This window comes from Mixophyes fleayi, chromosome 2, assembly GCF_038048845.1.
Source record: "Mixophyes fleayi isolate aMixFle1 chromosome 2, aMixFle1.hap1, whole genome shotgun sequence".
Lineage (NCBI taxonomy): Eukaryota > Metazoa > Chordata > Amphibia > Anura > Limnodynastidae > Mixophyes > Mixophyes fleayi.
In genome coordinates, this window is record NC_134403.1 from 235,375,320 (window position 1) to 235,391,557 (window position 16,238).

Below are 16,238 nucleotides of genomic sequence, written 5' to 3' on the forward strand. Positions count from 1 at the left end.
AACATAATAATGAAATTCCCTACAATATATTTTTATGGCAGCAGATTACATCTTTACAAAATCATTCTGTGCGTCTCATCCTAAATGTTTTAATCGGCATTATCTGTGATCTGAGTAGATATAACTGTCAGATACTTCTGCTCAGAGCACATATACTGCTTTGTGTAATAAAATAAAATGAATAAAAGACAGAAGCATGACCAAATCCACAACAACTCCAAGCGTTAGACAGCCTGAGCTGGTTTCCACAATAACAAGGTGGCTGTTACCTTAGGGCCCCCTGTTATAGTAAAAACCAGCCCTAGGCTGATCGACACAGGGCTTGTCCTTTTTTGACATAAAAAAGCACACACCTCTCCCTTCCTCCCAGATGATACCAGTCCCATTGCAAAAAACACTGGTGATCTTCTTGTGTCTTGATGTAATTAAGGAGATTAGGATCACTGATAAGGCATCTTTTACAACCCCAGTGATCCCACTATAATGGACAGATGTCCCAAAGACCCCTGCCAATTATACCTAAAGAGTAAAAAAAAAAAGCATTAAAATAGACACACACACACACACACATGATCATACAATAAAATGTAACTGAATAAAATGCTTCTTGTAACCCTTGTTATTATTAAACAAAATATATGTATTTTCTTATTTATTGATCATCATATTCCAAATCAGAAATAAAATCTTGGTTCACTGTAGTCTAAATTAGGGGATAGCCAGGACAAATCCCCATAATAATGACAGATGTGAAAGGACTGTGACCGAGAGTAAACAGGATTCTCCTTCATCACCAGCCAATCACAAGCAGTTTCCAAGCTATTCACCATTTTGTGGTGGTCATTTGTAGGGAGATGGGTTTTTCCCCATTTACACTACATTGGTTCATGAAATAAGGTTTTTTTTTGGTTTTTTTAACTATTTATTTTGAAAAATAGCAAACATGTACAGATAAGAATCAACAATTAGTACATTTGCAGGGCAAAAGACAAAAACAGACAACAGTACATGTGATGGGCATGAGTCAAAGAAGCTGACAATGTTTGAGTAGCAAATATGTAAAATAGCCAGAGGTTGTCAATAAACAGACAGGTAAGTATACAATTGTTATCCAGAATACTCAAGAAACTATAGCATTTTATAACAGTATAATGTGGGAGGGAAGGGGGTGGGAGGGCACTGGTCGCCACCGACACTGAAAGAAAAAGAGAACATTCTTCCCAATTATCCACACAGTTCATCAACCATATCTTTCCTTTTTAAGAGGAGAAACAAATAAATAGAAGAGGGGCAATAAAAGTTTCAGAGGGGGTTACTACTTAGATTCTCTTGGAAGGGAAACAGCATCGAGGGTCAAGAGTCAGGCCACCTATGAACCTAGGGAGTCTTTTTAGGAGGAAGGAGATGGTACAGGAGGTAAGGTGTTATAAGTAAAGCCAAGGGGCCCAAACCTGGTGAAATTTATCATCCTTATCATGCAGGTGGTATGTAATCTGTTCCTTCCGGGCAATAAACCAGATATAGGATCGCAGGGCCGCCATAGTGGGGGGTCCAGCTTGTTTCCAAGACTTAGCTACTAGGCAACGCGCAGCAGCCAGGACATTGGAGGCCAATTTCGCAGACTGTCTATCATCCTCAATCAAAGGGTAACAGAGAAGAAAAGACCATGGGTCTTTCCGGACAGGGCATGGAAGGAGGGAGGAGAGGAGGGCCCTAACTCGATCCCAGAAAGAGGATATTTTAGGGCAGGACCACCAGATATGCAAAAAGGAACCCATCTGGCCACAGCCCCGCCAACATAATGGAGAACCAGAAGGGAACATTTTAGTGAGTTTGTCGGGTGTGTAGTACCACCTATAGTATACTTTATATGCGTTCTCCTTCACCAAAGTGGAAATAGAGCTGGAGGCAACCTGATCCCTTATGGTTTCCCAATAATCCTCCTCTGGGGGGGGTCCCAGATCCCTCTCCCACTCCCTCTCATGCCTACCGCCCGGAGGTACAAGTACATTGAGAATTAGGCTGTAGATAGAGGAAATCATGCCCCTACCCAAGGGTGAGGAGAGACATAGGGATTCAAAGGGAGACCTAAGAGTGGGGAGAGGAGTCCCCCCGAGGAGAGAGCCCACAAAGTGTCATAATTGGAAATACTCGTAGAATTTAGGATGGAGCCTTGGATATTTAGAGCGTAGGGCATCCCAGGAGATAAAGGCCCCCTGAAATAGTAGGTCTCCGGCAAATCGAACTCCCGCAGTGAGCCAGGGACTATAGAAGGCAGAGGAGAGCCCAGGAGAGAAGGCAGGGTTACCCCAAAGAGGTAGGACAGTAAGAGAGGACACTGGTATCTTAAGATGGGGTCAGCAGGTCTCCCATATTGCAGCTGAGAATAGAAGGGTAGGGTATTGGGAGGTAAGGGGAGATCTAGATTGTTTTGAGAGACCCCATATACAGGACAAAATTGGAAAATTAAGATAAGCGGATTTGATGTCAACCCACGACAGTGCCACGGGGGGGGGGCAAATGAGGCTACAATCTGGCTCAAATAAGCCGCCCAATAATAAATTTTCAAATCCGGGAAGCCCCTACCACCACCTCTGGTGGGTCTCTTTAAGGGAGCCAGCTTAATCCTGGGAGACCGGCCGTTCCAGATAAACCTAGAGAGACATTTTTGGATAGATGTCAGATCCGAAAGGGGGACTCGGACAGGAAGGGTCTGGAAATAATAGAGAAGCTTAGGAAGGAGGTTCATTTTGACAGAGATGATCCTGCCCAGCCACGAAGTGATCAGTGAGCGCCAGGAGAGCAATTCAGACTTGGGGCTAGATTTACTAAGCTGCGGGTTTGAAAAAGTGGGGATGTTGCCTATAGCAACCAATCAGATTCTAGCTTTCATTTATTTAGTATCTTCTACAAAATCATAGCTAGAATCTGATTGGTTGCTATAGGCAACATCCCCACTTTTTCAAACCCGCAGCTTAGTAAATCTAGCCCTTGATCTTGGCAAAGAGGGCGGGGTAGTTCTCCCGGTAGAGGGAGTCATATGAGTCGTTAATGAAGATACCTAAGTATTTCATTTTCTTTCTTTGCCACCTAAAGTTAAAGCGGGAGGTGAGTACCAGTCCTTCTGGGGAGGGAATATTAAGGAGGAGAGCTTCCGATTTCGTAATATTGATCTTGTACCCTGAGAGGTGCCCATAATGGTGTAATATGCTAAAGAGTCCAGGGAGAGACTTCTCGGGCTGCAGGAGAGTCAGAAGGACATCGTCCGCAAAAAGAGAGTGTTTACTCTCCAGATTGCCCGTCCGCACACCCTGTATGTTCGGGCAGGCCCGGATACAGGCCGCGAGGGGCTCTATAACAAGGGCAAAGATGAGAGGAGACAGGGGGCACCCCTGCCGTGTACCGTTGGATATGGCTATAAGGTCAGAGGGAGAACCGTTGATCATGACTCTTGCGGAGGGTCGAGAGTATAAGGCTTGAATACCCGTGAGGACCCCAGGCCTGTTCCTGGTTATCCGCGTGCTGTGTTGCTGGTTCCCATGCCTCCAACCTCCGCGCTATGGTGACAGTATATCAGTTTTTACTAAACTAGGGTTAAGTCCTGGGGGCATCCGAGTACCTGCGACTGCAACTAATTCTATGGGAAAGCTGGCTGCTATAGGCGAAGACCTCTGCCATCAGTTCTAAAAGCTTATATCTGTTGCTGCTAAGGTGTAACAGCATGTTGTTACTGTAAATCAAAAGCATTTTCAGTCACCAATATCAAAGCAGCCATTGGTAGTATGATTGAAATTTGTTCTGGAGAAGGCTTTTACTTTTGTGAAGCATGTACCCTCTTGTGGATTTCCGCTTGTTCCCAGTGTTTGTTCCTTGTGTTTAAAGAAGTTATGAAAGCAGCAGCTGCCACAAAGGAGGCCACAGAGATCACCAAAGGATGGCTAGACATTGCAACAGCAATGAAAGTTGAACTTGTTGGGTCCAGCAACTGAACTGAGAGGGTATTCGAAACAACCTTGTCCTTGGTGTAATGACAATCCTCGATACCACTCTTTAATTTCCCAATGTCTTCACAAATATTTAACTGTTTTATAATTAAAACTATTGAATGACAGTAGGAAGTATAAGTTCCTCACTGATAAGTGATGTTATCATTGATGGATGAACTTAACCATGTGGCTGAGATCTTCACTTCTATGTGCAATCATCTATAGTAGATGATGTCCATTAGGTGTTTATGACTGAGCTTATAGAAAAGGGTATGAAGGAGGGAAAATTTATAGAAAATAAGTATTTCTCTTGATTTTACCCATACAAACTGGTATTATTGGATCATCATCATCACCATTAATTTATATAGCGCCAGAAACTTCTGTAGTGCTTTACAATTGGAAACAAATAGTAATAAAACAATAATGGGTAATACATCTAGACAGAGAGGTAAGAGGGCCCTGCTCGGAAGCTTACAGTCTATGAGGCAATGGGAGTTTGATACACAAGGTTAAGTGCTACATCATATTGTATATTGGTCCAACTAGAATGCAAAGGTAAAAGTATTGAGTGAAAGGGTTGTTACCTTGTGTTAGCTGTGTAGAGGATGGTAATAAGGTAACCTAGGGAGATTAAGAGGCTGACTGAGGAATTGGATGATGTTACAAATTGTCCACTATGAAATATGCAGCATTTACAGCATAAACACTAGTGTTAAACTGATTGGGCCTTATTCATTAAGGAAAGTAAGGCAAAAAAATGAGTTTTCTCCTAGACAAAATCATGTTGCAATACCAGGGGTGCAAATTAGTTTATTATTTTGCACATAAGATAAATACTGGCTGTTTTTTCATGTAAGGCACAAATACTTGATAGCTTTATTTTTACACTGAAATTTGAAGTTGATCTAGGACATGCCCTGCCCCAATTATAAATCTGTACCCACATTTTATATTGACCTCCCCCTCAAATTCATCATGCCAGGGTGAAAAGTAACTTGTTTTTTTTTATTTACTTTCCTTAATTAATCAGGCCCATTATTGTCTTGAGATGGCCATATATTCTATAGTGCATCAGAAAATGTTGGCACTTTATAAATGAAAACAATTAAATCATCATCAGCTATTTCTATAGTGCCACTAATTCCGCAGCGCTTTACAGTGTTTGGGCAAATAAGATTACAAAGGCTGATAATAATCCAAATTAAATTGATCAGTTCATTATCGGGCATGTTGGAAAATGCGGTCAGAATATAGGTTAACACTACTGGCTTGCATGTGACATTCCTACCACAGTAACAGGCTCCAGTTATGCAGAAACTCATTCAATAAGACATTGGTTCTGTCATCCAGTGCTAGGCAAGAATGGTGAAGTTCTGGCTGCTGTATTATGTAGCTACACATCCTAGCATGCCTAGTATACTAGAACTTAAAGTTCTATAACAGCACTGGTTGCAAAAAATGAGCACTGTATACATAAATACATGCTGCCCATTCTTTACTTTTTGCATAGTACTAGCCAACCAGGGCAGTTTATAGCCAGAGCAGTCAGACCAACAGCATAAGGTCCTCCGGTATTTTGATAACCAGCAACCATTATACCTGTAAAAGTAAGTTACAAATAAACACAGCCACTTTCCTCCACCCATGTGAACTGTGGTATTGTGTAAATACAACTTTGTACTCATTGATTTGTGAAAATGCACCTAGATTTCCACCGGGGTTACTAGGTGTACGGAACAAAGTGGCCGCATTTGCCCAGGAGTTGTTTGCAAAGGCTGAAGGCAGACATTGGGCGGAAAAAGCAATAACAAGTCACAGAACTACAGAAGACGCTCACAGGTGTGACTAGCTTTGTGGAGAAATGCAGAAGTGATATTTCTTTTTCCTGAGTGAAATTATTGTAATCAGTTGTAAAGCGCTACGGAATTTGCTGGTGCTATATAAATAAATGTTGATGCTCAGTTAAAGGGGCGGAAAGAGCACATTTTCATTAGTGTCCCTTTCTTTGCGGAGGGGCTCACAGCTATTTGTTGTCCATGAAAGGGGTTAAGTTTGCACCAGCTCAGAGCTGCAATAGATTGGGTCTGGTCCTCTACTTTTAAAGCAACAAAACACTTCCCACACACAGATGCTGCACTGTATAATACGAAAAAAATTATAAAAGGGCTGCTTGATCATCCCAACCACTCAACCAGTCCCAGTGCTTCACAGGCTAAACTCATTTCCACTATAACATGAAGACTACTAGTGTGGGCTTCCTCGTCTACAATAAAAACTAGCCCAGGTTGTAAGCAGTCCTATGGGGAGGGGAGTGACATGCACACTTCTCCCTACACCAATCCCAGTGGTTACTAGACCCATGATGAAAAATATTCTGGGTCTCTTCCCTAACCTGGGCTGTGGGGGCTGGAATAATTAACACACATTAACAACTTTACTACCAAGTATATTAGACTGGGCTCCCCAAGACCATGCCCACTATTTAAAAAAAAAAAAAACATGCACAATTTTAAAATGTAATTGAATTAAAACTCAGAAAAACCTTTGTTCACTACCAGGGCTGGACTGGGACTAAAAATCAGCCCTGGCATTTAAAGCACACAAGCCCATCTCTGTTCCAGATAATATTACAGTGCTTTTTGCAAAGGTCATTGTTATACAGTGTCCCGTGAGATATAAATGTATTACGTGCAGCTTGACTCTCTATTTGTAGCATAGGGTTTACCAGTATCAGTAAATGGTATGTACAGGACCAGCAAGAGAAATTTGGGAATTTTTGGGGTCCCCCTCCATAGATGAGTAGCAAATAAACTGTGTGCCACTGGCGGCGGCGCCAAAAAGGGCATGACCACATTGTGCTGGGGTGTGGTCAACATGGGGCATTGATACATATATTGTAATAAAACATTACATTTATCATGCCCTCCCAGCCACATTGCCATCCCCAGCCCACTGTAGCTGTGCTTCTGGTGCTGCTGACATCCATCAGGGTGGGAACTTCCTGTAGAGTGAGAAGGGGAGCTTTGTCTCACAAGATTACCAAATCTTGTGATACATAGAGCTCTTCAGCTTGCTCTGCAGGCTGTGTCCCTTCCCCTAACCAGAGCTGGTTTAAGGCTCGGGGGGCCAAGGGTATTTAAGACAGCAGGCCCCTATTACGTAACATAGTTATCATTTTAGACAAATACACAGGCAATACTGTGTGCACTACTGTTAGTTGCACACAGCTCTGCCTGCACAAGCAGTACGTGGTGAAGCGGGACATACCTCCCAACTGTCCTTTTAGTCGGACCAAATCCTGACTAAGTGAGACAGCCACCTTGTCACTCACCAGACTGTGAGTGCTTCTTCCCGTGTGTTTAGGAACCGTGGCCGTCCACCATCCTGAGGGTCTGCGCATGTGCAGCCCTTTCAAACCTTCAGTTCATGTTCCTTTTAGTTAATTGGCTGATCAGGCAACACTCCCTATTTATAGCACCTGAGTTCCATACCTCGTGGCCTGATCTTGGAGTCTCATTCCCCATGAGCCTCTGAAGGTGTTCCTGTGTTTCCTCGTGTATTCAGCGCTGCTGAGTCCTGTGGTTTCCAGACCACTTCAACCCTCCTGTGTTTCATCGTGACTGTTTAGCTGATTCCTATCCGCTGCCTCCGTGCACTACAGTCTTCAGACCACTTCAACCCTCCTGTGTTTCATCGTGACTGTTTAGCTGATTCCTATCCGCTGCCTCCGTGCGCTACAGTCTTCAGCTCACTTCAACTCCCCTGTGTTTCCTCGTGTATTCAGCGCTGCTGATTCCTGTGGTTTCCAGACCACTTCAACTCTCCTCTGTTTCATCGTGACTGTTTAGCTGATTCCTATCCGCTGCCTCCGTGCGCTACAGTCTTCAGCTCACCTCAACTCTCCTGTGTTTCATCGTGACTGTTTAGCTGATTCCTATCTGCTGCCTCCGTGCGCTACAGTCTTCAGCTCACCTCAACTCTCCTGTGTTTCCTCGAGACTGCACCAGCTGATTCCTATCCGCTGCTCTCCGTGATCAACAGTTCCAGCTCAGCTCTACTCTCCCGTGTTTCATCGTGGCTGCACCTGCTGGTTTCTATCCGCTGCCTCCGTGTGCCTGCAGAGTCCTGCTGGCTGCTACTCCTCGGTTCTGCTCGTGTCTGCAGCAGCTGATCCGCTCTCCGTGCTTCTCAGTGTTCCTGCTGGTGTCTACTCGCCAGTCTGCATCGGATCTGCGCCTCACTGCTTTCATCTCGTCTAGACCATCGCTACTCTTCAGGGTCCTCCAGGAGTCCAGTTCTACATACTACTGCTTCCTGAGTATTTGTTTCCCTGCTGGTCTACCTACCTGTGCGCTGCACCTACTTGATTACCGCTTCACCCTCCCGGGACTTTGCATCCTGCCGGCCTCCAGCCGTTCAGGTATCTCTGCACTCCTGTCTGACAGCCTGCTCCTGAACCACGGTATGCATACTTCTCATTGACTGTGCTGGTGTATTGCATATCTTGCTGGACTGAGTTGTTCTCCTCTGGAGCTTACTATCCGCTGAGACTATTGCCATCATTGACTGTGTTAGCTTTTGCCCGGATAGTTTCTGTGACTTTGTATTATTGCAGTGCTGTTCGTCATTACTATATTGTGCATGTCATTGTGGATCAAGTTCAAGGTGCCTGTGTATCCTCTGTATTGCAGTCTCTCCCCGTGCTCCTCCTCACATATATAATCAGTGGTACAACTTGCTAGAGGCAGACCACTGATTCCTGTTTCCTGTGTCACCTGTTCCAGTGTCCTCTCACATAGCAGTGGTACAACTTGCTAACGCAGACCACTGACTCCCCGGATACCTTCACCTGGATTCCATTCCTTCACCCAGACAGCGGTACAACTTGCTAAACGCACACCGCTGACTCTCATCACCTCCTCGTTTCTGTTGGACATTCCTCCTCACTATAGCAGTGGTACAACTTGCTACCGCAGACCACTGACTACCCTCACGTGTCCTTTGTCCATTCAGTTCCTTGTGTATTACTACATATATATTACCAGTGCTGCTAGTCATAGACTTTCCCGAGCATCTCTATCATCTGCTGTCTCCTGTTCCGTGATCACCCCGCTACCAGAGTACCATATTACCATCTATACTCCTCTGGTAAGCTTATCACCTGGTGATCCCTGGGTAAAGACTCCTAGTGCCCGTGACACACCTAAATTTCAGGACTCCCCCACCAGATTCAGGACTGTTGGCAGACTGTCCTACTCTCTCCTACCTGTCTTGGTCACTTTCATCACTTGTAGCAGTTCGTTTCTTTAGCTCAGTTCCTTCTTGTCTTGATCCTGTGATGTTGGATGCCCTATTTTTAATAAAAATGGGTACATGAGATTTAGAAAACTCCAACCAGCCCCGGTGTTAAATCAATAGCACTCACGTTTTATAATTAGGCCTCCCTCCATTCCCAACAATAATATTCACATTTAATAAGTAGACCTATTTCCCTCCAACCAGCCCCAACATTAAATTGACAGTATACCCATTTAATCAAAACTTATTTCCCTCCCTCCAAACAGTCCCAGCAATAAATAGCATTTACATTTAATAAATATAACCATTTTCCACAACCATCCCCGGCAATGAATAATTCATATTCACATTTAATAAATAGCCCTCCTCCCCAAAATCAATAGCCTACTTCCCACACTATATTAAGATCCTCCTTTCCCTCACACGCCTAATTAAAATACTGTGGCCACACACACACTATATTAACAAACTTTCACTCCCCCCCCAGCAGCCATGTTCACTCACCCCCCCCCCCACAGAAGCCATGTTCACTCACTCCCTACCCCCCCACAACAGCCATGTTCACTCACTCCCCCCCCCACAGCAACCATGTTCATTCATTCAGCCCCCTCCACCCCACAGCAGCCATGTTCATTCACTCAGCTCCCTTCCCCCCACAGCAGCCATGTTCACTCACTCCCCCCCACAGCAACTATGTTCATTCATTCAGCCCCCTCCACCCCACAGCAGCCATGTTCACTCACTCCCCCCCACAGCAACTATGTTCATTCACTCAGCTCCCTTCCCCCCACAGCAGCCATGTTCACTCACTCAGCCCCCTCCCCCCACAGCAGCCATGTTCACTCACAAATGTCTTACTATTGCCTTGATGCAGTAAAATAACTCTGCATCCATTTTATTTGAAATGTAGAGCACACATTTTTACGATAGCTGATGTTTCATTAGATTGTTTGATGCAAAGTGGATTTCCACATTAAGATGTTAACTCATTGGACTTTATATCTTAGCAACATTTACTAAATATCTTGTTTGATATTTCTGTCTTCTCTTGCGTGTTTTCAGTTATTTATTTTTTTGCCATGCAATACAATACAAAGTTGATCTCTGGATATGTTTGTGCCCATAGCCCAGCATAGCTGTTTCCTGTCCCAGGGCCACAAAAACAGACTTGAGTATAAGTTGCAGGAATACAAATTAAAGGATTTGACAATAAGTGGAGTAAGGGATAGGATCTTGAAGTAAGTTTGTAGAGGTTGGAGATAACTAAAAGAAGCTACACCCTCCCCCCTTCCTGTACACATGTTCACTTATTCCTCCCCCTCCCCTCCAGTACCTGTCCCTATCCCCCAAACAGAATAAAGATACTAAAAATAAGGACAATCAAAAACACTCACCTCATCAGCCTGCTGGCTTTCACTCTGCGCCGCACTCAACACATTGTGAGAGCTCCTACGCTGCCGCGCATGACTGCATGACGTCACGTTGCGCGGTCACGCAAAACTTAAAGCGCCGGGACTCTAGAGTGCTAGGAGCCGGACCAGTCCACAGAGCCATCGGCCCTTCTGGCAAATGCCAGAAGTGCCAGATGGCCAGTCCGGCCCTGTACTACTTTGTTAAATTGAAAATAAAATATTTCTTTATGCATAGTAGTCTTGATGCATAGTAGTTCAAAACAGAAATAAAATCTTTTTTTCTTATGTCATGGTCTAATGTATTCCAAATGGAATAAAAACCCCAATGAGGAACAATCACTGCAAAATGATCATAACTATGAGAAAACTGCATATGGTTGGCTGTTAGTGAAGGGGGGTCCTGATTACTGTACTGATTTCACATTTGTTGTTATTCATGAATGGGTGGATTATTTTTTATGGGAAACTTCCGTTTTGTTTTTTTTTTAATTTTCACCACAATGAAAAAAATTTTTTTTTATATTTATGTAGTTTAGTTTGTTTTAGGTTATTTTAAAATTGTTTATTTTACTTAGTCATTTGTACACTATTTGTATAATGGGCAGGAATCATAGGAACATCCATTATACTCAGACCAGTTGAGTCACTCCAATGGCCCCTTTCTTATTAAATACCCTGACCCCCACAGCCAAGGGAGGTTTTGAAGAGCACCAGCACTTTTTAGCACAGTAGCCTCTAGGTGGAAGGGAGAGGTAGTCTTTTTTTTTTCGGTCCACCTTGCTGTTGCTGTTCTCCGCTAGGATGTGTTTTTTCTGAAAATGACTGAGAGTTATCTGCGCTCAGACGCCATGTGCTGTGAATTAATCTAAAATGAAATTGTGTTTTATTATTGTTAGCATCTGTTATTAAGTGTAAACTGTGATTCTTACAGCAACCTCACATATTTACGTTGATTCAGCAGCAATTCATGCAGTTAACCATGGTATTGAATATAAAAATTATCAATGGTTTGGTGATTACCATTACCCCATTATCCATGAAAAAAAACATACTGCATGGGCTATGCGATGGCAGTAGAATTACTGAGCTTTGAAAGTCAATATCACTCTTGCTTCAACTGTATGCGTGTGGTACAAAATATTTACTTATGCCTCTTCACCTTCAGAGTACTCAGCCATAGAAGCTTTTCTGCAGTGCCAACAATGTAATGACAACAAATTTTGTTCATATTTTGGTCAGAGATGAGGGATTGGGGTTCAAAACCAGTGATTATGGCAGCATCCCGTGGTCTGCAAAATACTAAACGTAAATGACAGTAATCAATTGAGGAAACCGTTTTTCTCTCTATGTGCACATGTAGTTTGGATTCAAGAGGGCAGGACAGAAAAAAGAGAAGATGGGATGGGGAGCCATTTGTCAGCAATAAAGTGAAATAAAGTCAGATGTTACCTGCTGAAAAGTAGCAGTCAAGAATAAATAACATTCACTACTCAGTCCATGTACATAATTAGAAACATATTTGTTTAAATGATTGGTTCTGTAATTTTGGGATAAAAAGCAAAATAAATACTAGAGAGTGATGCTGTGTAGGAGAACTCATATAGGCAAACAATAGTGATCTATGAAGGTGGAGGTCTTCTTAATCTGTTAAAATGTAACCTCTAACACAAGGCTACAAACTCTGGTCCTTTTGATTAAAAAGACTACCCACCTTTGGCCAACACCTGCTTTTTTGCGGACACTGTCCTCATTAACACCACCAGTTCCACCTTGCCACTGACAGCACTGGAATGTGGCAGCTGGGAAAGACTTAAGCTGTCACTGGTGGACCCTACCTGTTGTAGCTTGTCAAGCAACTGGGATTATGAGTAATGGACAGTCAAGGGTGATATTTACTATACACATCATTTTTATATTAGTAATAGAAAAGTAATACAAAATCATACACAATACCACAAAGTTATACAATTTATACAAAATTACTATTTGTTTCTGTTGTATGTGAAGCAAGTCCCTAATGCACATAGAGACTGGGTTTGTGCTTTGGGCTTTGTGCCAGGACGTCCTATGATGCTCAGTGCCTGTCGTGGTGGTACTCTCAAAGTATGGAACATGGAAAATTTCACGCCTATCGGGGAAGTTAAAGGTCACGAGTGTCCTATCAATGCCATTTGTGCTAACAGCCATCATGTCTTTACTGCATCCAGGTGAGAAGGCAATGAAATAAATGTCTGGGATTATAGTGAAAGCACTAGGAGAATATATCATTAATAATATCACAATTTTGTCTCTGTTTTCTTTAGTCTATGTGGAATGCTTTTCCTTCTTGTAATCTTTTGATCTACAATGATGTCTCTATTTCACGTTTCACATTCATTATCATTAATGTGCCTTTCTTTACACTAACCTTATTACCTTTCTGTGTCTTATCTTTCCTTCCGTCTTATCTTTTCTTCCTCTCTCTTATTCACTGTTGTTCCCTTCTTTGTTCCTAACCAAATCCTCTTTTGTCTGTATTTCCCCTCTCTCAGTGACTGCCGTGTCAAGCTCTGGGTCTATGTTCCTGGTCTCACTCCATGTCTCCCACGACGTGTTCTGGCAATCAAGGGCCGTGCTACTAGCCTTCCATAACCTGTCCTCCATCACTCACCTACCCATCCTTTCTCCAACTGCCCCCTTTATTACCAACGCCCTTCCAACCCCTTCATTTAAGGTATGGGACACTCACTTCTAATTAAGAGAGTGCTGGCAGGTGAGATAGCTCAGTCTGTCTATAATAAATGTGCTATATTTCACCTGAATTAACAAAGTAATTGAACAAGCTTTCATGACCTCTGACATTGCAGTGACCTCACAGTGAAAATGTGGAGTGGCAGAAGCAGTTTAGTCCGGAAAAGGTGACCTCACCCACCACTGGATCTCAGTCTTGGCCAGGAGTTAAAGAATTGAGTGCTGAAGCTATTTTGTAATTTACTTCCCAGGCGGGAAAACCTGACTTGCCATGCCAATGGACACATTTACTACTGTTCCTGTCTCTACCTGCCCTGCTAGTACTTCCACTAATTTTTGAAGAACTGATTCTCCGTTATAATTACACCATACATGGCAATAAAGTGTTACTGTAGTGTTGGATAGAAAACCACAAAGACAATGTAAGATGTTTAAAAGAAAAAAAACACCCTAACGATTTTGTTAATACAACCACCATCCTTTTGTCAACTTCCTTAGAGCATGCTACACTTCCATTACAGAATTTGCCCTTGTCAACCTGAACACTGTCTACTTTGCCTTACTGTATTTCCACAATGTGTTCTTATTATTACCCAGGACTTTCCTTTATTATTAATCTGCAAAAGTACACTCCCGCCCAGCTGTCAGGTACAGTGCGATCAGTTGTTTGAACAACCATCAGTTGATTGAATAAAATATGTCAGCTACTATAGAAGTAGAAGAGAGGAGATGAAGCTCATTAAATGAGAACCTCAAATGTATACCTCTAAAATCCTACCTCTTGGACATAATTCTAAAATGCTATATGAAACCCACTCCCCGGGTCTCTGAGTTAAGTTGTCAATGAAGTATGTGCTGGTAACAAGGATTAATGGGAGTTGTATCCTGTACAAAGTGTTAAATACTTTTATTGAAAGCACAATTTCTACATTTTGTCAATGACCGCCAAGTGTTAAATGTTTATGTGTCAATAAAGATTAATTTGGAAAATTACCAAACATCAAAACTATGTAGTGATTTTAGCAGGTAGTGTTTGATTAAAAAAAGGATCTAAAAGTATAATTTTTTGTAATGAATTTAATGCAATATGTCTATAGAAGCTTGAGTAAATCAAGTCTTTGTCAACACTCAGCAAGGCCTGGAGTCTCGCCAGCTACTGGAAATTTGTCTCTGGAAGATATTTTGTGCTTGACAATGTCCCTATTATTTAAAAGTTAGCTATAGTGCTGCTAAACAAATATTCTAAATACTGCTATAAACCAAGCGCTAAGATGTAATAATAAATGGTTAGTTATTATGGTATTAAATAATAAAATACCTGTTGGTAGTTAAGGTCAGCAACTGTCAATCAAGAGAAGTTACCACTTCTCTAAATTTACAAAGTAAAAACACAGAACAAAATTGCAGTGCTAATTGACCCAGTAATCGCTAATAGGTATTCATTCTGAGAAGAAATAAGAAAATAAATATTCCAAGTGCAGAAATTACTTTGTACGTTTTGTACTTTGTGCAGAAATTATTATTTTTTTCTGCCAAATAGTACAACTCCTATGTGGAATCTCAGAAAACATCTGGGAAAATATTGGGACTCTTACTTTCCAATTTCAGAAACACTTAACATTGCTTCGGTTTCTCCCTTTGTGTGGAATATTCATCTCGGACTTGAGTTCCTAAGGATAACACAGACTATATTGAGGTAATATCAGCATGAAGACTTATATATGTGCTTTGAATGTCTTTTGCTTGTTCTTAAACAATTTCTAGATACATGACAATTGTGTACCATCAATGTAGACATATGTTTAACCGTTTTCACTGCAACAATGAGAATGCTTATTTAAACATTTGTTTTGTTTAATAAGAGTCAACTCCAGGTTGCTGCTGATGCTATTCTGCCAGTCACAGACTTAATTGTACATAACAGTTGTTAATTTTGAAATCATTTTTGCACTTGGAATGTTTATTTTTGTACTTCTTTTCAGAAGGCCTCTAACCGTTATTAGGTCCATTAGCACTGCCATTTTTCCTGTGTTTTATCAAATAATCTAACATTCTCAGTGTGGCCTAAGTAAAAGCCTAATTACAAAGTACAGAAATTAATACAATTAACACAGCACAGACACTATTCTGGGAATATATATATATATACACACACACATGACAAAAAGAAAGTTGTCAGCGCTTATCCTTTAATCTGCATATCTGTGTGTGTCTAGCAAAATGAATACATGAGGTATTAGTTCATATTTTTATCAAAAGACTTAAACCTGCATCCCAACATCAAGGGTACCTCATTATATGCAGGTCCTACACTGACCTATATGCTTTAAACACTATTAAAATGCAGTTAAAATCAGATGCACTCACCTCCCAGATATAGGGGTTTACATCTAGCAAAGGCTGGCTTGTGAGCTACACCCAAATGTGCCTTAAATAGGCTTGATGGACAGCTGCTATGACAAAAAGGCAATATTTTGAAACAAAACCAGAGAAAAATAAGCCCGCGCTTGGTATATCCCAATAGTGTTTAAAGCATATAGGTCAGTGTAGGCCCTGCATATAATGAGGTACCCTTGACGTTGGGATGCAGGCTTAAGTCTTTTGATCAAAATATGAACTAATACCTCATGTTTTCATTTTGCTAGACACACACAAATATGCAGTTTAAAGGATAAGCGCTGACAACTTTCTTTTTGTCTTCTATACATATGGGCATTTATGTTGCCACGCAGCTGGTACCACATACAATATGGGATATACCGAGCGCAGGCTTATTGCCAAGCAGCTGGTGCCATATATAATGTGGGAT

General features: G+C 41.9%; 1 protein-coding gene across 9 annotated transcripts in view; it reads left to right on the forward strand.

Annotated features, from left to right (window-relative positions):
• Positions 1 to 14,435, forward strand: part of KIF21B (kinesin family member 21B) — a 463,280-nt gene extending 448,845 nt beyond the window's left edge. For 5 of the 9 annotated variants that reach the window (XM_075195637.1, XM_075195640.1, XM_075195643.1 and 2 more), the window contains 2 exons: positions 12,707 to 12,906; positions 13,231 to 14,435. In XM_075195637.1, coding sequence (XP_075051738.1) covers positions 12,707 to 12,906; positions 13,231 to 13,330 — 300 coding nt within the window. In that variant the 3' untranslated portion in view covers positions 13,331 to 14,435. The remainder of the gene's footprint in view (positions 1 to 12,706; positions 12,907 to 13,230) is intronic. The other 4 variants (XM_075195641.1, XM_075195642.1, XR_012688103.1 and 1 more) reach the window with 3 other exon arrangements.
• Positions 14,436 to 16,238: the final 1,803 nt, after the last annotated feature.